General features: G+C 41.8%; 1 protein-coding gene across 2 annotated transcripts in view; it reads right to left on the reverse strand.

The window, feature by feature from the left end:
- The window catches only part of hace1 (HECT domain and ankyrin repeat containing E3 ubiquitin protein ligase 1), a 107,140-nt gene that overhangs the window by 54,500 nt on the left and 28,505 nt on the right, over positions 1-24,135 (reverse strand). The window contains exons 8-12 of one of the 2 annotated variants that reach the window (XM_068026958.1): positions 14,517-14,613; positions 10,978-11,079; positions 7,467-7,573; positions 6,605-6,755; positions 4,647-4,990 (exon numbers count right to left, since the gene is read on the reverse strand). In XM_068026958.1, coding sequence (XP_067883059.1) covers positions 4,647-4,990; positions 6,605-6,755; positions 7,467-7,573; positions 10,978-11,079; positions 14,517-14,613 — 801 coding nt within the window. Of the gene's footprint in view, positions 1-4,646; positions 4,991-6,508; positions 6,756-7,466; positions 7,574-10,977; positions 11,080-14,516; positions 14,614-24,135 lie in introns of both variants that reach the window. The other variant, XM_068026955.1, reaches the window with a different exon arrangement.

The following is a 24,135-nucleotide window of genomic DNA, read 5'->3' on the forward strand; positions in this document are numbered from 1 at the left end:
TTGAGTTTTTTGAGGAAGTGACGAAGATGATTGATGAGGGAAGGGCGGTGGATGTTGTCTGTTTGGACTTTAGTAAAGCCTTTGACAAGGTCCCGCATGGCAGACTGGTGCAAAAGGTGAAGTCACACGGGATCAGAGGTGAGCTGGCAAGATGGATACAGAACTGGCTCGGTCACAGAAGACAGAGGGTAACAGTGGATGGGTGTTTTTCTGAATGGAGGGGTGTGACTAGTGGTGTTCAGCAGGGATCAGTGCTGGGACCTTTGCTGTTTGTAGTATATATATATATGATTTGGAGGAAAATGTAGAAGGTCTGATTAGTAAGTTTGTGGACGATACAAAGGTTGGTGGAGTTGCGGATAATGATGAGGATTGTCAGAGGATACAGCAGGATATAGATCGGTTGAAGACTTGGGCGGAGAAATGATAGATGGAGTTTAATCTGGACAAATGTGAGGTAATGCATTTTGGAAGGTCTAATGCAGGTGGGAGGTATGCAGTAAATGGCAGAACCCTTAGGAGTATTGACAGGCAGAGAGATCTGGGCGTACAGGTCCACAGGTCACTGAAAGTGGCAACGCAGGTGGATAAGGTAGTGAAGAAGGCATACGGCATACTTGCCTTCATCGGTCGGTTATGTTATGTTGCAGCTGTACAGAACCTTAGTTAGGCCACACTTAGAATATTGCGTGCAATTCTGGTCGCCACACTACCAGAAGGACGTGGAGGCTTTGGAGAAGGTACAGAGGAGGTTTACCAGGATGTTACCTGGTCTGGAGGGCATTAGCTATGAGGAGAAGTTGGAAAAACACGGATTGTTTTCACTGGAACGACGGAGGTGGAGGGGCGACATGATAGAGGTTTACAAAGTTATGAGTGGCATGGACAGAGTGGATAGTCAGAAGCTTTTTCCCAGGGTGGAAGAGTCAGTTACTAGGGGACATAGGTTTAAGGTGAGAGGGGCAAAGTTTAGAGGGGATGTGCGAGGCAAGTTTTTTTTACACAGAGGGTGGAGAGTGCCTGGAACTTGCTGCCAAGGGAGGTGGTGGAAGCAAATACGATAGCGACGTTTAAGAGACATCTTGACAAATATATGAATAGGAAGGGAATAGAGGGATATGGGCTCCGGAAGTGCAGAAGGTGTTAGTTTCGGCAGGCATCAAGATCGGCGCAGGCTTGGAGGGCCAAATGGCCTGTTCCAGTGCTGTACTGTTCTTTGTTCTTTGAAACATACAAGATTCTAAAGGGGCTGGATAGGGTAGACACAAAGATTATTTCCGCTGGTCGGGGAATCTAAAGCACGGGGGCACAGTCTCAGGATATGGGGCTGATCATTTAGTACTAAGGTGAGGAGAAATTACTTCACTCAAAGGGTTGTGAATCTTTGGAATTCCGTACCCAGAGGGTTGTGGATGCTCCAATGAATACATTTAAGGCTGAGTTAGGCAAATGTTTGGTCTCCCAGGGAATCAAGGGGTATGGCAAGTGGGCGGGAAAGTGGAGTTGAATCTGAAGATCAGCCATGATCGTTTTGAATGGCAGAGCAGGCTTGATGGGCCATATGGTCTACTCCTGCTCCTATTTCTGTGTTCTTGTACATCTGTTTCAGATCTCCCATTCAAAACAGTTGCAGTAATATTAGGGAGCAATTGCAGGATTGTGATGATGTTTCTTGAACATCCAAATCTTTGGAGCACTATCCGTACAGCATCACGATTTACTGAGTCAAATGCTTTGGTCAGGTCGATGAATGCAAAGAAGAGTTTTTGGTGTCGTTCTCGACAGTTTTCCTGGATTTGTCAGGCAACAAAGACCATGTCGGAGGTTCCACTGGAGGTTTTAAAGCCACACTGTGTTTCTGGGAGGATTTCCTCAGCCACAGGAAGTAGGCGATTCAGGAGAATGCAAGTCATGATTTTCCCTGACATGGACAAGAGGGAAATACCTCGATAGTTTCCACAGCATGATTTATATCCCTTCTTGAAGATAGTTGCAACTGTCGCACTCCTGAATCGGGGGTCTGGGGGGGATGGGGGAAGGGGGGGGTGGAGGAAGCTCTTTTTCGTCCCAAATCTCTGGGATGAGTGCATGGAGTCTTGAAGTAAGCAAAGGCCCACCAGCCTTGAAGACTTCAGCTGGAATACCATCGGGGCCACAAACTTTGTTGTTTTTCATCCATTTAATTGCTTGTTGCAGCTCTCCCATCGATGGTGGTTCATCCATGGATGCTACCACAGGATATTGGAGGATAACCTGAAGAGTATCAGCTGCCACAGTGGTTGAAGAGTTGTTGAAAAGGTTCTTTCCAAGGCAGTAGAGCCGTCCGGATGGAGGAGAAACACTTTTACAGGAGTAGTGATGGACCAGATTGCGGCCTTTGATCCTTGCGGCTCTGTCATTGGGGCACAGAGCCTCTGGCTCCAATGGCCACATGGCCTGCAGCTGGGGCGCCAGTTGCAATGAACTGGTGGCCTCCGCATATGATGGAAGAGCTACTCCAACAGTGGGAAAATACCATCACCATCACAAATGGAGCCCTGATTGCTCTAATTAGCTGCCTGCCTCCTTGGAGTGGGCAGCCAATCCTGTCCCCAGCCCATGGCTCCCCCTATTTTCCCAGCACCCCTGCCTCCACAGGACTGGGTAAATTCAGCCCCCCAAGTCTCTACCAAACTACTGTACAAATAATAAAACATTCAGATCTGTCTCAAAAAGCACGTTTCAATTAATTTGGGGGGGAAGGGAAGGAGAAACATTCACTCTTAAATAAGGAACTTTTAATTCTTAACATTATTTCAACTTCTGACCCAAATCCCCACCCCAAATTTGCAACTAAGTACCCCACATTCAAAACTTTAATAAACTCAAAACCACACTGCTCTATCTATTCCCAAAAACAGTTTCAAAATTTACACTCCTTAGTCACTTAAAAAATTGGAACTTCTGAAAACAGTTCATCCAGACCCAAGCTCTCAACTCCCACATTTTCCTTTCAACTATTTCTGACCCTGATCTCTTCATCTCACCCAGCCATCCCCTTTACTCCTCCATCTCTCTCAATCCCTAGACCCTCTCTCAACGACTGAGACCCAACTCCTCAGACTTCCTTAATCAATTGCACTCTTCACAAACTCTCACCCCCATACTCACTAGTACAACATGCATTTATATAGTGCCTTTAACATTGTAAAAGATTCCAAAGCACTTCAGAGAAATGTTATCAAACAAAATTTGACACTGAGCTACAGAAAGAGATATTGGGACAGATGACCATAATCTTGGTCAAAGAGGAATGTCTTAAAGAAAGAAAGAGAGAGTTAGAGAGGGAATTCCAGAGTTTAGGGCTTAAGCAGTTGAAAGCATGGTCACCAATGGTGCAGCAATTAAAATAGAGGGTGGACAAGAGGGCAGAACTGGAGGAACATACAGGTCTCGTAGGGTTGCAGGGTTGGAAATTTGAAAACAACAATAAATATTTTATAACTGAGGTGATGCTGGAACAGGGGTCAACATAGGTCAGTAAGCATGGCGTGATGTGTGTATGGGACATGGTGCAAGTTAGGATACAGGCAGCATATTGGATGAGCTTAGGTTTATGAAGGGTAGATCATGGGATACTGGCCAGTCGAGCATCAGAATAGTCAATTCTAGAGGTAACAAAGGCATGGATGAGAGTTTCAGCAGCAGATGAGCTGTGACAGGGCCGGAGTCTGGCAATGTTACGGAGGTGTTAGTAAGCTGTCTCGGTGGTGTGGATGTGGTTGCAAGCTCATCTCGGGCTCAAATACAACAGCCAAGTTGCAAACGGTCTGGTTCATGCTCAGACAGTTGCCAAGGAGAGAGATGGAGTTGGTGGCTAGAGAATAGAGTTTGTCAGGAGGGACCAAAGACAATGGCTTCAGTCTTCCCATTAATTATTTGGAGGAAATTTCTGCTTATACAGCAGTGTGGTAGTTTGGAGACAGTGGAAGAGTCAAGAGAGGTCGTGGTGAGGTATCTTCTCTGATCACTTCCATGGCTATGCCATCATTGATGGCCACTATTCCTGAGGTCCCTGCAATCTTCTGTTATAACACTGCCCACAAACCTTGATCTTCTGACTCGGAATCTGAATCTGTGCATCTCCCTACCTGCTTCAGCCTCAGACTTTCCAATTCCCTCCTTAAAACCCTTCTAGACCTTCACTTTTAAAATGTTCTCAAAACTAATTTTTGACCAAGCTTTCAGTCATTAATTCTCCCACTATGCATCTGTTTCAATCTTATATTTAATTTTCCTATTTCCCTGTAAAGCAGTTTGGGGACATTTTCTGCATTAAACTAATTATATAAATAGTTGATGCTCTGAACATACATTCTCAATGGATGAAAGGTCTAAAAATGTCAAGTTCCTACATATTCTAATAGAGTTAGAAAGAATATAGGTAGCGTACTGGATTTCACTTCAAATGTCGAAAACTGGACTTCTGTCCTTGACTACACCTTCGAGGCAATCTGTGTCTGTTATTAGGAAAGAGGAAATCTATTTGATACCATACAGCACAAGTACAAATAGTGGAGATTTCCACACACAGACTATTTTATCCTGCAGCCAGAGGAAGACAAAAGCTATGAGTCAATATAATCTGAATTTTGAATTATTCTCACCCCTGAGGCATCTGACAGGAACAGCACATATAGAAGGCCTGGATGACTGCACTTAGCCGGTTTGCTGTCATAGCAATTACATCTAGACCATCTGAACTGGCATCTTGTGTAGTGTTGTCACCATCCTCCAACTTCTCCAAGCTGGCATGTTGGTCTTCCAATATCTCTTTTCTTACAGTTTCAAGCACCCGAGTAGTGACAACCTCCTGCTGCTCTTGGGCTCTCTGTTTCAGTAAAATGGAAGTAATATTTCTGGCATCCATTTCTGAGTCTTTATTTTTCTTCAATTCTGTGGCAATAAGAACTAACCACTCATCCAGCGAGTGCCACAGTAGTTCTAAAGGCTGTGAAAGGAAAGTGAGAAAGAAAAATTATCACTGTGAAAAGCTAATTGTATTACTGAACTGTCATCTGAGAGATTTTGTTAAATGTAATACCACCAATTAATTTATGTACAAGTACTATATCTGGTTCCATTTGCAAGAGAGACAGCGAGAGAGAGAGACCCTCCTTAAAACTCACCTTTTTGGCCAAGCTTGTAAATCAATTTTTGTCTTATTGCACCTTGGGATGTTTTCATGCGTTAAATGTGATATATAAATGCAAGTATTGTTGTCTTATCAAAGTGTTTAGATTCATGTTATATAGTCAGTATATTTGACACAATTATGATGTTGGTGCAGGCAATCCAGCTTGAACCACAATGCCAAATGTAATAATGAGTTCGTTTGTAACACATGTGTATTATTAGGCATACACGGCAAGTTCCCTCCACCCAAGGAAGTTGTTGGGCAAGTTTAATGGGAGGAGTTAAGTGTGCACACATAGGCACTTGTGTATACTTGTCTATGTGTTACAATTGTTTTGTTCAATGATATATCTCCGTTATCTACACCAAACAATTAATCGAAAAACACTTTGTATCACTACATTGCTCTATCAAACTTTTAAGTATCATGCATCTTAAGAAATAACTTGTTTTTATATAGTGGCTTTTCTGATCTTAGGACATCCAAACCTATTTCAGCTAATTAAGTACTTTTGAAGTGTAGTCACTATTGTAATGTAGGAAAACAAGGCAATCAATTTGTACGCAAGGTTCCAAAAACTAGATAAATAACCAGTTAATTTGTTTTTAGTGATGTTGGTTGAGGGATAAAATGGAGCCAGGGCACCAGGAGAACTCCCCTGCTCTTCTTTGAAATAGTACCATGGATCTTTTACATCCACCCGAAAAGACAAGCGGAACTTCAGTTTAACTTCTCATCTGAAAGACAGCACCTCAGACAATTGCAGCACTCCCTCAGAAGTGCATTGATGCGTCAACCTAAACTTTGAGCTCAAATCTCGGAGTTGGACTTGAATCCATGTCTTTCTGCCTCAGAGGCAGGAGTGATACCTGAGCAAAGGCTCATACCTCAAATGTGAATACAAGACCTGACTAAAAAAAAGATATTAAGACGAAACAAAGCTCAGAGGACTGTCCCCGCTCAGCATATCAGAAGAAAAAGAGAGGAAAAAAGTATCCATCGTATTATGCCATAAAAGAATTAAACTGAGTAGTACATTAACACAAGAGCAAAGAACTTTTTTTTTTAAAAAGAGTATATCCATTAGAAATCCTTAAAGACTGCTTCAAAATTTACAAGCTGCCATGCCCAAGACATTGAAGAGATTTAAATTAATGAGTATAGAAGGATTTGATCCATTTAAAACCCATACAATAAATTTATTTTTTAAGCAATTAATACATTGGGGTAGCAAATTCCAACTGAGGGTATAGCAAAAAAATCAATTTATCATTTAAAGAATTTAAGCGACACAACTTGTAAATGTGGAAATATTCCGTCAACCAAACTTACTTCTTTTTCAAGAGTTGTCTGATTAATGTTTGCATGCTTTGTGAAATTCATCTCTTTTACTTCAATCTTCCTAATAACGTCATATATTTTTCTGACCTTGAAAACTTGGCTTCTCGGAGTTTTATTTCCATTGTAAGCCATGTCATTTCCATTACTGGGAGAGGATGGGCCTAGGCGAAACACATGACAGAATATTCGCACTATCTTCAACAAACTCTTCATCTGAGCTTCATAGTTACTTGATATACTGAGGAAGGAGGAAAAGAAGTTACAAATTTAATATTTTATTCTCCTGCAACACTAATTACTATGCAAAAGAGGAACATTTTTCAATTTCTGTAAATATTTTGTAATTATTGCAGTATGGATACTGTTCAGTCTTAACAAGCATGTTTGAAAGATAATTCAACATAAAAATAAGTTTGTGGTATACGAGCTCCTCACAACTGCAAACTCAGATGCACGCCACATTATTCCTAGCAGAGCCATAAGCAAACCTAAGGTACTTTCTCTGTTTCTCAATCTTAGCTATAACTTAATATTCAATGGCTCACAAACATTTTTGTAGAAAATATTTACCATACAAAGCTCCTTTACAGCCCAACCCCATAACTCCTTCATATATCATAATAATCGCATCAGGCCGAAGTACCTTCAGCCAAAAGGCCAAGCAAACAGGCCTTTAGTCCTTCATTACTCTGGAAATCCCAGGAACAGGCTGGGGAAAGGATGATCACTTGACCACCCAGCACAAAAAAAAACTTGAAGGACTAATGGTCCAGGCTTGCATAAGAAGCTTAAAAAAAAAAGAGAACGAATTAGATTTTGAAAGAAAAATTTGACCAATTGTCCATTAGGCATCCTAAAGGTCCCATTCAAATGTTTTGGGTAAGCTGTGCTAAAGGAACTGAAATTAGAGTCACACTTTGTTCTGATCCAACTGTACCTTTTAACTCACCTAAGCAGCTTGTGACCATTTGTTGTAGCAACTTCAGCAAGACTGGTCAGGATCTTCAGATACTGACTCTCGTTCTGTGGACATAGGTGCTCAAGAACTTGACGCAACTAAATGCAAAAGAAACCAATCTGACTCCAAAATGCTTATAAAGCACACTAAAATGACAAATAATGAAGTTTTCTGCAAAGCAACCAGGAGCTCAAAGTTAAAATTAGCTCACAACAGTTTCATGTTGACACATCTCGATCATTCTTCAAGATGCATAAATATTAGGAAACAGATTTCTCCTGCAGCAAGTGAAGATTGGAGGCCTCAGAGGCCTCCCTACTTAATGTCTCATTTACAGAAATAAATGGGAGATCCAAAGAAAATTAAAAAGTAATGGCAGTGGTTTTTTTAAACTGAAAAGTAGCAGTGAGTTTTAAGATTACTGCAAGGCTTCTCTTCATTTGCAAGATGAAAACTTAAATTGAGTGAATGGATGGAAGGATGACTATGTCAAAACAACCACACTACATGAGGTTTCCATTTTTAAGAAGCTCAATTCTGAATGCTATTAAAATCAAATTCTACAATTTTTAAAACATGTAAACGGGGGGTGGGGGGGGGGGGGAGCGGTGGTGTAGTGGTAATGTCACTGGACTAGTAATCCAGAGCCCAGGCTAATGCTCTGGGGACATGGGTTCGAGTCCCACCATGGCAGATGGTGAAATTTGAATTCAATTAATAAAACTGGAATTAAAAGCTAGTCTAATGATGCCTATGAATCCATTGTCGATTGTTGTAAAAACCCATCTGGTTCACCAATGTCCTTTAGGGAAAGAAATCTGCCATCCTTACCTGGTCTGGCCTACATGTGACTCCAGACCCACAGCAATGTGGTTGAATCTTAAAATGCCCTCTGAAATGGCCTAGCAAGTCAATCAGTTGTCAAGGGCAATTAGGGATGGGCAACAAATGCTGGCCTTGCCAGCGACGCCCACATCCCACAAACAAATAAAAAAAATTTCAAAGTTTATGTCCTTCATGATCATCAAAGATTTAACGAAATACAATTAAATAATTTCAAGTAGAAAAGATTGCCATAGATTTTCTTCAAATTATGTGATAATAGATTATAGCGAAAGCTTAAAAATTATACAGATTAATATCATACTGCAATTTATAGTTAATATCTGATCTTTAGGCTATGTTAAGCAATACCATCACTATACTCTATATTGCCCAATGATTCGTCCAAGCTTTTGACAAAATAAAGCACAAGAGGATTCTCTGTACAAGATCCAAGCCTCTCGTATTAGTGACAATTTCAGCTGGATCGAGAACTGGCTGGAAGGACGTGGGCAGAAGTACCAGTGGTGTCCGGCAGGCATTGGTGTTGGGACCACTGTTCTTTACTATTATAATGATTTAGGTGTAGTTGTTGGGGGCATGATCGGCAAATTTTCAGATGATACCAAGATCTGTGCAACTGTTAGGACCATAGATGATGTTCAACTGCTTCAGGTATACCTTCGCACTTTGGAGGATTGGGCTCATGACTGCGAAACTAAGTATAATTTGGAAAATTTATGCACGTGGGCAAAACAAATGCTCAGCATACATATGCTCTTTAGGAAAAAACATTAAAGGTCGAGAAAGAGATCTAGGTGTTCCAATGCGTAGATCTCTGAAGATTCAGGAGCAGTGCCATGAAATGATAGCTGGAGCAAGTAGTGTGTTGAAATGTATTTATTTACCGGACAATTGACTTTAAGCCAAAGTATACTATTTTGCCCTCAACAACTTTGTCCAAAAACGTCAAGTTCTGCATGTACACTGATGACACCCAGCTCTACCTCTCCACCACCTCTCGACTCCTCCACTGTCTGTAAATTTTCAAACTGTTTGTGCAACATCCAGTATTACGAGAACAGGAATTTCATCTAACTAAATATTGGAAAGAACAAAGCCATTATTTTTGGTCCCCAGCACAAACTCAGTTCCCTAGCCACCAGCTCCATTCTTCTCCCTGGCAACTGTCTAAAGCTGAACCAGACTGTTTGCAACCTTGCTGTTGTATTTGACCCCAAGGTGTGCTTCTGATCACACAGCCATGCCGTCACTAAGACCAGCTACTTCCACCTCTGTATCATCACCTGACTCCAACCATGTCTCAGCTCATCTGCTGCTGGAGCCTTCATCCATGCCTGTTACCTCTAGGCTTGACTATTCCAACGTACTCCTGCTCAGCCTCCCCATTTTGCACCCTCCATAAAGTTAAACTCATTCAAATCACTGCTGCCCACATCCGAACTTACACTAAGTCCCATTCACCCATCACCCCCATGCTCACCGGCTCCTGGTTGAACAGTAGATCGATTTTACAATTCTCATCCTTGTTTTCAAATCCCTCCATGACTTCACCATTCCCTAATTTTTGCAACCTCTTCCAGCCCTATAAACCTCCGAGGTACCTGCACTCCTCCATTTCTGGCCTAAGCATCCCTGATTCTAATCGCTTTACCATTGCTGATTGTGATTTCAGTTGTCTAGGCCCTCAGCTCGACAATTCTGTCCCTAAACCTCTTTGGCTACCTCTCCTTGATCCTTTAAGTCACTCTTTAAAACATATCTGTTGGACCGCCATATGTTGCTCAGTGTCAAATTTTGTTTGATAATGCTCCTGTGAAGCTCCTGGGAACATTTTACTACTTTAAGGATGCTATGTAAATGCAAGTTGTTTTTGTGCAAGACTCAGGACTCAGTTGGAAAACTGTATGCTGTTTTGGTCTCCTCACACGATGCCCAATATTGATGCTTTGGAAAAGGCACGGGGGAGGGGGGAGGGGTGAGGGGGGTGGGTGGTCAGTAGACAAAATTCCCAGTTTATGCATCTTAGTTATCAAGATAGACTTGATCAGAGCTGGGACTCTACACTTTGGAGAAGCAGAGATTATGGGGTGATCTGATCGATGTTTATAAGATGATGAAGGCAACAGATTGTATTCAAGTTGACAGGGTGTTCCAATTAAATAGGTTAGGGAGGAACTGGTGGGTCACAATTTTAAGTTGTATTAGCTAGGTTAGATGCCAAGAGATGGTTATCTTCTCAGAATAGTAAACTCCCGAAACAGGCTGCTGGCTCGCACAGTGACACCAATTTCGCTGTATTCCTCCAATTAAGAGTTCAACCAATTCCGGCTGGGGAGGACGTTATCTCTCCTCGACAAGCTTTGATCACTATGGTCTTGTATGTGGGGGGGGGGGGCACGGAATTTCCTATTTTTTTCCTCCAAATTGGCCTAAATTTTTAAATCTGTTTTTGTGCCTCTCTCAGGCATTCACTTCATGTTTGGATGAGGTGAGAGTGTATATATGTGATACTGTGTGGGACCAGCTAGATGGATTAGAGGGTCTTCTCTTATCCACCATAGTTCGCATATTAGTATATTTTATTCTCTTCTATATGTTACACAAGTACATTTTAAATCTGTAACTGGTCTCATGAATTAAGTTAAAAGAACATTACCATGCTTTCCTTGATATCCTCATTCTGTGTCATCTGAATAAGTGTTTGGAAGAGCCTGGGATGGTGCTGGATTAAAACTTCACATGTCTCCCCATACCCCCCCTAAAGAGGCAAAAGAAGCACAAGAAATTATATTTGGTTAACTAAATTATCAAAAATAAGTCTTAAAAAATTGTAAATCTTCATAAGATACTTATAAAAAGGAAGACGATAGGAGACGACAATGTCTCCAAAATAACACAGAATCACAGAATTGTTATAGCACAGAAGGAGGCCATTGGCCCATCGTGTCTGCACCAGCTCTCCGAATGAGCAATTCACATAGTGCCGCTCCCCCACCTTCTTCCTTTAACATGCACATTCTTCCTTTTCAGATAACAGTCTAAATCTCCTTTGAATGCCTCAATTGAACTTGCCTGCACTAAACTCTCAGGCAGTGCATTCCAGACCTTAACCACTCGCTGCATGAAAAAGTTTTCCTTCAGGTCACCAATTACTTGAAATCTGTGCCCTCTCTTTCTTGATCCTTTCACAAGTGGGCGGCACAGTGGCGCAGTGGTTGGCACCGCAGCCTCACAGCTCCAGGGATCCGGGTTCAAGTCTGGGTACTGCCTGTGCGGAGTTTGCAAGTTCTCCTTGTGACTGCATGGGTTTTCGCCAAGTGCTCCGGTTTCCTCCCACAGCCAAAGACTTGCAGATTGATAGGTAAATTGGACATTGTAAATTGCCCCTCGTGTAGGTAGGTGGTAGGGATTATGGGACTACTGCAGGGTTAGTATAAATGGGTGGTTGTTGGTCGACACAGACTCGGTGGGCCGAAGGGCCTGTTTCAGTGCTGTATCTCTAAATAAATAAATAAAGCGGGAACAGTTTCTCCCCATCTACTCTGTCCAGACCCCTCATGATTTTGAATACCTCTATCAAGTCTCTCAGCCTTCTCTTCTCTAAGGGAAACAGTCCCAACGTCTCCAATCTATCTTCATAAAAGAAGTTCATCATCCCTGGAACGATTCTTGTGAATCTTTTCTGTACTCTCTCCAATGCCTTCACATCTTTCCTAAAGTGCGGCACCCAGAACTGGATGCAATACTCCAGCTGAGGCCAAGCTAGTATCTTATACAATTTCAACATAACATCCTTGATCTTGTACTCTTTGCCCCCATAAATAAAGCCGAAGATACTGTATGCTTTATTAACTGCTCTCTCAACCTGTCCTGCCACTTACAATGACTTATGGAACATGCACCCATGTCTCTGTGCTCCTGCACCCTCTTTAAGAGTTGTACCCTTTAATTTATATTGTCTCTCCATGTTTTTCTTAACAAAATGAATCACTTCACATTTCTCTGCAATAAATTTCATATGCCACTTATCCACCAACCTGTCTATATCCTTTTGACATTCTACACTATCTTCCTCACAGCTCACAATGCTTCCAAATTTCATATCATCCACAAATTTTGAAATTGTGCTCTGTACACCAAGGTCTAGGCTGTTAATATACATCAGGAAGACCAATACTGACCCCTGGAGAACTCCACTACAAACATTCCTCCAGCCCGAAAAACATCCATTAATCACTACTCTGTTTCCTGTCACACAGCCAATTCCATATCCATGTTGCTACTGTCCCTCTTATTCCATGAGCTATAAGTTTGCTCACAAATCTGTTGTGCAGCACTGTATCAAATGCCTTTTGGAAGTCTATGTACACCACATCAACTCTCTCCGTTACCTCTTCAAAAAACTCCAGCAAGTATAATTGACCTATTGCCAAACATCAATAGTACCATAGTCTAAACTTTTCATTTCTGGGCATTTAAGATGTACCAGACTTAGTGAAAATAGCTGAAGTCCTATAACATGTTTAAATAACTGTTCAGAAGCAATTCAAACTTGCAAGCTATTCTGAGCTGAAAGTCTTGCAGGATGTTACAGGAATTCAGCAATGCCTACAGGACAGGTGAAACTTATGCCTGGTGTTAGCTTTGCAGGAAGAGATGAAAATATCAATGCTCTAGAAGGTGTCCTTAGCGTATGTCAATCAAAAACAAAGTTCACTTGTGAACAAGGCTACCAGCAATGCTTTCCAACACAGAAAATACAAACATAGGCAAGTTTTTTTTTAATAACTTGTGTTTTGGTCCATGCCATTCAACTTAATAACATGCACCTATAGGTTTTTCACCTAAAAAACATGCTTCAAATGCAGAAGTGGTGGGAACTAACCAAGGAAATTAGATTAAGTCAAGATAGATTTTAAGGCCCCTTGTCCATATGTGCCTATATTTTTATTTGTTCCTCAAAATTTTATTTTGAAAATAGAGTAATGACACTATGTGTGCTTCAACGGTTATTTAACTAACCTGAGCTGACAGGCTTTAAATAAGAGAAGGCAAACGTTTTGGAGGAAAATCTGAGTCAGTGGGCATGCAGTAGCTGAAAGTAAGATGTGAGACTGTGGAGTGCAAAGAGTGAGAAACTAACAATCACAATTTGAAAAAGAGGGTTCAACATGGAGTGGGAGTAGACTGGCAACAGAGTGGAGCAAATCCTTAATGGAATTTGAACACAAAGTGGAGGAATTTGAATTCGCTTTCCTTCAGTCTGAAAAACAGTTCACTACTGTTGTTTCCCTGCTGTCTTGCAGCCAATTTCGTATCCACTGCCCCTTTAATTTAATGGGGTTTTAATCAGCAAGATCTGCTGCATGAATGAATTGCATATTTTCCATAAGGGACCAAAAGATATTCCATTGCAAGCAACTTTTATTTAACTAAGCTGCCAGGCTTTAAGTAACTGTTGAAGTACAAATAGTGCCCTTTATATTTTCAAAAGTGTTTTACGAGAGTAAAAATAAAAATATAGGCACATATGAACAAGGAGCTATAAATATAAGATAGTCAATAATAAATCCAATAGAGAATTTAGGAGAAACTTCTTTACCAAGATAGTGGTTGGAATGTGGAACTCACGACCACAAGGCATGGTTGAAGTGACTAGAATGGATGCATTTAAGGGAAAACTGGATAAACATACAAGAGAAAAAAGAATTGAGGAAGGACATGAAGAAAGACCCAGCAGAGAGCTGGGTGGGTCGGGTGGGGGAAAGAGAAGGAAAGGGAAGGATAACCCCAAAGCGTAGACACCATCAATCCTGTTTCATATATCAGAAACATATCCAAGCAAGGAGAGGCAGAGAGGTTCATTCACAGAAATGTTTCCATCATGAAGAACAGAACGTGAAATGAGAAAAAGGCTATTTGGCCCATCTAGACCAAAGTGCACATAAATTATCTATTCCAATTGATAATGTGAAATTGCTGGCTCGAGATGGGCAAACAGAGTTATAGATTCCCCCACAGCTCAGTTCAGAATCCAAAGTCATTTCATAATCCAAAGAGAATTTATTCTACTGCTGAAAAATAAACTTCACCAAGCCTTGAATCCAGTTTCTATTCCTCCCTTGGATGGGAAACAAAGGAGCAAAGTGCATTTCCTAAGATACTATACCAGAAATAGCAATATTCAGTTTTTACCTGCACACAGAGATCCAGTGGAGTAACACCATTTTTGTCAGGTAAGTATTTGGCTCCCCTTGAAATCAGGATTTGTGCTGTATCTCTTTGACCATGACTGCAATAAATTGTTGGATAAATTAGTCAACTTCAAAATTTACACCTATTAATTATATCTGGCACTTTAAACCAACTTAGCTCTTTTCTGTAGCACTTATTTGCAGAAAATATACTATGAAAATGATTGTTTTCTTAATAAATAATTTAAAATGAATTAATAGTTAAACTGAATAAATGTTGGACCAGGGATGTTTTTAAAAAAAAGATAACCATCAAGAGGAAACTGAGGAAGCCGGATTGACAACAGTGTTGCTGGTTGTCATATGACTCAGTTTGGAGATAGGCAGAAACCCTGGTAACAGGGGCAGAGGTAACAAGCATTCCTTTGATTGGACAAGCCCGGTAGTAACAGAGCACCTGGGATGGATAGAAAACGGATGAGTTTTTTGGTTGCTTGTCAGTGTGTGCTTTACCTTCTGGAGTGAGCGGAGATAAAGCCAAGTCTGAAGAAAAAGTCAAGAAAGAAGAGAAGACCACAACCCAGCTTCGTTTCCAGCAAAATGTAATATATCAATTCATCTTGTTTCCTGTATTTGAAGAAAGCCTGCTAAAAATAATTCTCAATGCTGCCTGAAGAGAACTGTTCTAGGGGGATCGTGGTGGCCTGTCTGCATGTGCTCGGAGGTTGGACTGTGTGCCAGTTTTGGTGCAACGTGTCTCATTTGCTGTTTTCTTCAGGGATGGGCAAGTAATCTGCCCGGGTGTTTTTACTTTGTCTGTAATAAAGCTCTGATTCAAAAATCCCTTTTTATTTTTTCGTTTAACTGTGTGCGCTAAGGTAAAAAAGGGACTCTAAAATTTAATGTTGGGATTCTTAAAAAATTTTAAACTGTGTGTTTATGTTTTACTTCATTACTAATTAAGACTGGTTATATGACAAACTGATAATTTTGTTGTTCAGTAAAGAAACCTGGTTAGTGTGTTCTATTCGGGGAAAAATAGTGTGCATAACTGACTGTATCGATAAGTGGAAGAATTTTTAAAAATATGTTGTGACCTGTGGAGAAGTGGGACTGAATTAACAGTGCACTCCTCCCACCTTGGTCGTAACAATATGATGTCATGTAATACAAAACCGAACTAGGAATGTGGATGGAATTTTTTTTCTTTGTTTCAAAGTACCTCTCAGATAGGTCCAAAAATAAATCCAGAACTTGGGTGGGATACTGAGCTTTGAGTGTTCCTAGTTCAACCCCAGGTCCATGCTCACTCCACTACTGGAATGTTATAACTGGGTTTTGGGGGACAAAGGAAGAGGGGAAATTAGTCAGAATGTCTGCTCCTAAACAACATTAGGTGATCCCCAATGGAAACTGCATATGCAGACATCAGGGGAGCAGAAGATAAGCAGGCCATCGAGGACACTGCAGGTCAGCAAGAATAAATGTTTTTCCGGGGGTGGGGGGGGTGGGGTGTGAAAGAGAGAGAGACAGACAAAGATGATAGCATGCATCACAAGCATGCAGCATGAAATGTGTGTTTTTTAAAAAAGGCTGATGCTCAGTGAGATAGGAGAAAACTAGCAGAAAGAAAACTGGACTGCATCAAGCATGTATTATCCAATGGTATCTTTATATTATTTTCAGTAAATTGAGTCTCTTCCTGTTGTTGCCAATTTGCCCCTGGAAATCTATGTTAGCATTGATTCATAAATCAACAATGCAATAAAAACAAAACTGAGCAGAAGTTTGTCAATCATCCCAATATCAGGGAACGTTCATACAGGACACCAATGGCCAGACTTCAAATTGTGGGCCTCATAACAAGTACTGCAAGAAATAGCCACACTTGGCTTTACTGCCAGTGGCACTTCCCAACAGAAAATTCAATGCCTTAGACAGAACTGGTTCCAGTCACCTACATCACAGGACATAAATCTTCCAGCCAGCTTGGAAAATAAAGGGGACATAAAGCGCCTTGCATACCATCAACTGTTTTTTTCCCTTGCTCTTCAACAATCAAATGCCATACAGATAACAGCTCAACTCTTTTTTACTGAAAAGGTTTCTGTACCGAACTGTAAAAACATACTAAATGTTAACAGCATTGTATTTTATATCAAAAGGTTTAATACATAAAGGATCTTTTTAAAAGCCAATGCTTTCTGAAAAGTAAACTCACATTATGGTCAACATACCATGAATTATACTTCAATACAAACTAAATAAAATCATATCTCAGCATTTGGGAGTACTTTCTTTTTAGTTATCGGTACCATGGACTAACGCTCAGCTGAGCTATGAGACAGGTAACCTGTTCCTAGGCCCATGCCATTACTGGCTGTAGTATAATGCATATAAGCTGTTGCTGGGCAGACTATGTATGCAGGCCTTAAATATCATCACAGGGTGCGATGTCACGAGTCTGTACCTCGTTGCTGCTTAGTGTTCATGTAGATACCCTAGTAAGACCCCTGTAAATAAACTCCTGTTACTTGGCCCAGAGTCTACTTTCCTCATTCAATACTAATAACACACTGACAGGTGTTACGACCGACCACTCAAGTCAAAGCCCCCAATCAAAATATACGATTCTGATTGTGGTGGGAGAAATGCACTGTTGATTCAGTCCCGTCCCTCCACAGATCGCCGAACATATCATTTTTAAACTCTCCAAATTTAGGGAAGACCCAGGCAAATTGTACCATCTATTAAACCCCGAATGAGGCTAACCAAACCAGGTGTCTTTAGATAAACAAATTAGAAAAACAAAATTCTTAAACACTACTAAGATATAAACATGTTAAATAGAAAAAAATAGAGTCCTTGTATATTTATGCTCCTGCCGAAGTGAAATCTTCCAATGTGGAACAGTCCAAGGTTGCTTGGAGTCCTCACAGCCGTCCAATGGGGGGGGGGGGGGGGGGGGGGAAGGTTCTTCAACAGTAGAACAGTCTGCAGTCTAATTCAGCAGTTAACTTGATGCTCTTCTTTTCCAGAAATGAATTTCAACAATTACTGTTCAAGAAATTTGGTTATTTTCTTTTAAGAAATTAATCTAGCTTGACATCAGAATTCTGAGAGTATAATAAATAGAGTTTAAATAAACCGAGAGAGAGCTCTCACTTCCTTCAGTATATGCTGGTCCAGCTGTCTGTCTGTGTCTCTGTTAACTGTGTCTCAAAAGCCAGTTTTTCAACGAGTTTCAAACGTTTATCAACAACAATGTATCTCGTGTCTTTGGTCCTGAGTGGCTGTATCATATGGCAACCAGAATGCACTCTTTGAATCACAGACCGAGTGGCTGTATCCCAGGGCAGCGAGATGCATTCTTTGACGCAGTCTCTGGAGCTTGTTGCCTTAAAGCAGCGCTGCTCCTTTTCCAGCTTTTCTTCGCAGAAAAAAAACTACAGGATCATAACAAGATAGTACATGATGCCAGCAGTAAAAAAACAACTTTTTCAGCATAAGTAAACAGAATCGATCGAAGACTTTGAAGGAACATGAGAAAATCGATACCATTACCAGAAAGCTTCAAGCAAGCAGCAGAGCCCAACCAGGCCAAAGCGTGGCCGAGATTGTTTCAAAGATCTGACAGGTACCATTCTGCGTCAGGTTTAATAGCATGATCGGACAAAGAACAAGTCAGTGTTTTGTTTCACGCCATGGGAGACAGTGCAGAGACATTCTGACTAACCTGGGGATCAACGAAAAATAAACCACATATAGCAAAGTGATTAAAGCACTAGAAGGATACTTCCAGATCAGGAAAAATTGTAATCTTGGAGGGAGTCAAGTTCAACAGGCGCCCCCAAAAAGTCAGTGAAAGTACCGATTTGTTTACTAATGATCTGCATAAAGTAGCAGAGTACTGTCGGTAGGCTGCGCAAGGAATTGATTTGGGACAGAATAGAAGTCGGGGTTATAAGCGAAGTACTGTCAGACCAGCTTCAGTTGAAAGAAGATTTGACTTTGAAAAAAGGCATTTTATCGAGCAGGCAGAAGTATGGAAGAGTAATCGACTACTAGTTCGGGGGGACTGGGGGAGTCCAGCCTTGAAAATTCTGTAATCAGACGGATCCATTCAGAAGGCAGAGAGTAATGGTGCCAGAAAGCCCAAGAGGCGGGAAAGACATCTATGGAAAGCAACACTGAATTTGTAGGTGTGGCTGGGAGCAGCATCGGTGGGAAAATTGCCCAGCCCAGGAAGTTGAATGTTTCTGGTGCAAGAGAAAGGGGCACTTTCAGCAGGTCTGTCGCAGCAGAAAATAAACGCTGCAAACGGGTAAAAAGATAGAGGAAATAAAGGAAGGTCAAACAATTAATACTCCCCTCCTCGGAGAAGTGCCAGGGAAAAAAAACGAAGATATAGGAGCACTGGTTTCTATCCTGTCTGATCAAACACCTTGGCTGAGGAAAGAAAGGATTTGAAAAACCAACAAAAAATTATACGGGCCAGGAGGGATTCAGTTGAAGGTGTGGGAGATATACAACAGCCTGAACACACAGATCCTGGAAACCCTATATATTATTAGGAACCAAGCCTGTTCGCTTCTTAGTAAAAAAAGCATGCCTAGCCTTACAGTTGTTATGCAGGGCAGAAGGGATTAGGGGACAGGAGAGGCAGCTCAGCGATTTGAGAGAGGAATTCCCCAAACTATTCGACGACATAGGGAAATTAAAAATGGAGAACCATATTACCCTCAATAAAGAGAACAAGTATGTTTGTTCACACCAAGAAAGGTCTCACACCCGATCCTAGAAAAGTGGAAGGAGGAAAATCGATGCCATGCTAAACCAAAGAGTTATCTCCAGTGACAAAACCCACTAGGTGGTGCTCTGGGCTAGTCCCAATAAGGAAACTAAAAGAGTCTATTAGGATTTGTGTGGATCTTATCCAACTCAATACAGCTGTAGAGAGAGAGATTCACTTGATAGCGTCAGTTGTGCAATGTACAAGCACGATTTGGAGAATCCACTATTTCCACCTTCTCACAGTAGGAAGGCTGTCGGCATCTGCTCAGCTACTCACCAAAAGTAAGCAGCGTGAGGGAAAATTACATGAACCTGCATCCAATTACTTTGGAGACATCAAATTCGTTAACCTTGTGCAGCTCTGAATTGAATATTTCCAATACTGAAGTATTTAAAATAAATCAATCTCAAACATAAAACACTAGGAAACAGTACAACAATGCACTACAGTCAAATATGATGCCAATTCATTTTGGTTCTAGTACTCATTTGACAGTCATTACCTGGACTGCTTTGCATCATTACTGTTTGTATATAATAGCTTTTTCAATAAATAGGCCAATTAACAGACCAAAGTTTGGACACTCCAGATTTAACAGGCTGCGCTTTAAGCCCATAATTTAATTCTAACTCAATACAGTTTTGGTTTCACTAAAGTACCTTGAAGTGTTTGTCATAAAATTAGAAAATACTGGAAACATATAGCAAATCAATCAGCATAGCAACATAGAATAATGCAGCCCATTGTGCCTCCTCTTCCAAAGAGCTAATCAATTAGTCACATTAACCTTCTCTTTCCCTACAGCCCAGTAAATTTTTCCCCTTCAAGTATTTATAATATTACCTTCTGAAAGTCAATTTTGAATCTGCTTCCACCACCCTTGTAGGCAGTATATTCCAGATTACAATTTGCTACGTTAATAAGAAATCTCTTCTCACCTCTGGTTCTTCTGCCAATCACCTGAAATTTGTGTCCTCTGGTTACTGACCCTTCTGCCTCTGGAAACAGTTTCTCCTTAATTCTGCTATCAAAACCCTTCATGATTTTGAACACCTCTATTTAGTCTCCCCTTAACCTTCTGTGCTCTAAGGAAAACAACCCCAGCTTCTCTAGACAAGCACCTAAAGAACAAAGATAGATCAGGATTTAGGGAGCATCATCCTCACCAGTCAGAAGCATCAACATTATATCTCTCTTTTGAGCACAAATTGACAGTCAACTTTTAACAGAATTAAAGTCTCACTTTTCAAACCAAAAAATTGACATAACTTACTCTTGGACACAATTAGCATAATTTGATTTCATTACTGTGCCTAACATTGTACTAACACAGATAAGCTACATGACCAACTTTAATAAGGGAATAACTACTTTATAATTTCCCATTCTGTTCACCAAATTTCTCTCCTCCTTCACCCTCTAATTTGTTGGGCTACAGCTCCTTCAAGTCAGGCATCCTCCTGGACCATATCCAAGTGACTTTTATTTATGAAGTGAGACTGTGAGCATCAGCAGGTTACTTGTTTGCAGTAAATACCATAACTAAGCCCTATCCTGTCACTGTTTGTACACTCTCAGCTGAGGTCACTGGAAAGCAATCAGGAACCATGACTGACCTATCAGCACAGGGAACTCTGGCGCTTCTATCATCTCCAGCCAAAACTAACTAATACAGCATTGACCAGGAAGAAAACTTGGATCCTTCTGGTTTAACCAGCTAAGCCATTGGGAAAGCTGGACACCTTCATTAAGATAATTAAAAGGAAAAATTCTATCAGGCCCATTTTCAGACACAGGGATCACGATGCGCAATTACCCCGTACCCTGTCCCGTTGAGGCAAGCAGCACACAAACATCATGCTGCCAACCCATCTAAGTGTTATCAGGTGGCTAGAGAGATCAATTCCTGGAGTCTGGTCCCGAGCACCTGGCTAGTGCCAGAAAAAGTTCAATGATCTCATATGGGCTGTCAAGGTCAGTGACAAGCACCTTCTGCTACAGAGCACTCAGATGAGGTCTTTGATGGGGCAACATGCAGGAGAACACTGATGGTCATGCACACTAAGATGCTTGGTGTATTGGCAGACCTGCCATACAGCCTGTTACCAAGGTCAGTGAATGCTTTTTCACATAACATCTCCTATCCACCGCTCCACCAACATCTCACACGACTCAATGCATCGCACCTCAATTTATCAGTAATCAGGCCTCATGCCTAACATTCAGATATTACACCTCACCCATATACCAATGTTGCCAGCCTCATACTCCACATGCCTCCAGCTATTCAGCTACAGTAGACACATCACCCAAATACATTGCAACACATTCACTGACATTCTTCCCGCTCTCTTGCAGGACAAGGTGGCCCATAACCACAGGGCGCAGCCAGGAACCGGCAGAGGACAGACATGCGGAATTAACTGAGCCCTCTGGAGGAGAAAGCATCGTGGGAATGGCAATTACTGAAGCTGTTACATCCGGCGTTGCCGGGAACATTCAGATTGACTATGTTCCTGCCTTATGCCTCTTCTCAAATTCCAGCTCACCCTCATCCTGCTACCTGCCATGAAGTACAAGCTAGAGGGTGTGACCCTAGATCATCTGCTTTCTACCCCACTCCACTTCCCTCTCTCATACACTGCCTTTCTACATTTATGCTTTCAGATCCCAAAAAGAGTCACCTGGTCAACCAATGTAGCCCCATCATGAAGGGTGAGAGTTACACCATATTTCTGATAAAGAAGCACCTTGAATTGATCTGACAATCACAGCTACCAGCTCAGATACCAGCACTGTGCAAAAACTGTAGAGGGTAGAAGTGAGTCTGGATCAGTACGTGGCAGTCACCCGGCAAGAATGGGCTACAGCCAGACCAGGGGATAGGATAATTTGTGTGCGAACTCACCGGAGGGCAAGGCCAGGGACAAGTTCTGCTGTAGAGGACTCAGATGAGATCTTTGATGGGGCAGCAAGCAGGAGAACGCTGATGGTTATGCACATCAAGACACTTGGTGCATTGGCAAGTGTGCCAGACAAACTGTTATCAGTGTCAAGGAGCATGGAAGAGTCTGGCTCTAACTTGGCACAGGGCTTCACGCAGAGCATCCTTTCCAGCATGAAGGTGTGGTACCCAACTTCATGACAGCAATTGTGGACCTGCCTGTGGTTCAGCATCTGGTGCCCGATGTCTCAACTTGCATCACAGAAGAAGCAGAAATCACCCACCATCTCTGTGCTGCAGCTGAAGCTTAGACTGAGGTCATGAGAGCCATGCTTGTTGCACAGGTTGGTACCATGAAGGCTCAGACTGCTGCCATCATGCTTGCAGATACCAGTACTCAAACTGACATGCAAGCTCTCGCAGCAATCCAGCAATCTGTCCTCCAACAGATTTCTAGGATCATTGAAGTGCCACCCCAGGAGAGTGCCAGTGGCTCCATAGAGCATCAACCTGCTGTCCTCTCTTGGAATGACAGCATTCATACTGCCACTCGGCTAGTGCCCTTGCTGTTGCGTTTCAGCCAGCCCAGACTGCTGTTACCGAGCTGGTGCAGTCTGAAGTTAGGCCTACGAGGCCCAGAGCTGCTCAAGGTCATGCTGCTAATCCATCTGCCGTCTCCCCCGCTGAAAGTCAGCAACCTTGCACCATCCGTGCTGCAGCCAATGAGGTAGCACTAGAACAAGTAAAAGCACTGTAAGACAGGCACTAAGGGAACATACTAGGGTGAATAGTTACATGTTGTGTGTAATATTGTAAATATTGGATAATGAAATGAAATGGTTTTTCTGTTGGAGACTTTTATTTCAGGATTTTGGCCAATGGGATACTGTGATGCTGCGTGGCAGTTGGACTGAAAGGTGGAGAATTGTGGAGCAACTAACATGTGGGGATGACATCTCAGACGAACCAGAGTTTGAGTATCTGCTCACCACAGCTCATTTGAAGCCAAGGGAAATCGGATGCTTCCTCCTCTCAAGGTGGCCTCCGAATGCCTGATGGCAAGTGCTGTACCCTCACGATAGCTAGCAGACCACCACAAATATGGACACTCACTCTAATGAGTACTGAAGGGCTCTCCCTCGAGCGGTACAGGAAAAGGAACCATTGTTTCAGCATGCCGATGGCTTTATTCACAACCTTCCTGATTGTTGCAGGACTCTCATTATAGACAGGCTGTCCTCACTTGGTTGTGTAGGGCAAGGAAGTCAATAGCCATGTGTAGAGAAGGTATCCCTCGTCACCCAGTAGCCAGCCTCTGGTTCTTCATCGTGGGCTCAAGATGGTGGGTACAGCTGACTGCCACAGCATCAATGCTTCCAGGATAGCTGTGTTACGACCAGGTGAGAAAGGTGTCTAGGGGTCCCTCGCTGCCTTCGCCTGGTCTTACCGTAATAAGGTTCAATTTTAAACACACCGTGCTTTTAGCTCCCCCTTGGTGAATCCTTGTTCACTGCTTTCCAATTATAAAGCAAAGAAACCAGCACAAATAGTCTTCCTTATGTTTAAAGAAAAGTTGAAATTTATTAAACATAAAACTCTAATTCGGTTGATGCCTACGAATACACGGCGCTGCCCATGGCAGCATGCATACGTGATACACACATGCAAAAAGAGACAGAAAAGAGAAGAAAAATAATGTGGAAAAGTTTGAGGCAAGATCTGAAGAGTTGTTGCTACGGTTCTTCAAACTCACTGTAAAGTCCTTGATTGTTGGGGCCCAGTATTCTTCTTAAAAGTTGTTCACTGTTGAAGACCCTTCTCTCTTGGGGTTCATGTGTCTTCAGTGGATTCAGAGGCTTGTGAGAAAGAGAAGGGAGCAGA

This window comes from Heterodontus francisci, chromosome 3, assembly GCF_036365525.1.
Source record: "Heterodontus francisci isolate sHetFra1 chromosome 3, sHetFra1.hap1, whole genome shotgun sequence".
NCBI classification, from domain to species: domain Eukaryota; kingdom Metazoa; phylum Chordata; class Chondrichthyes; order Heterodontiformes; family Heterodontidae; genus Heterodontus; species Heterodontus francisci.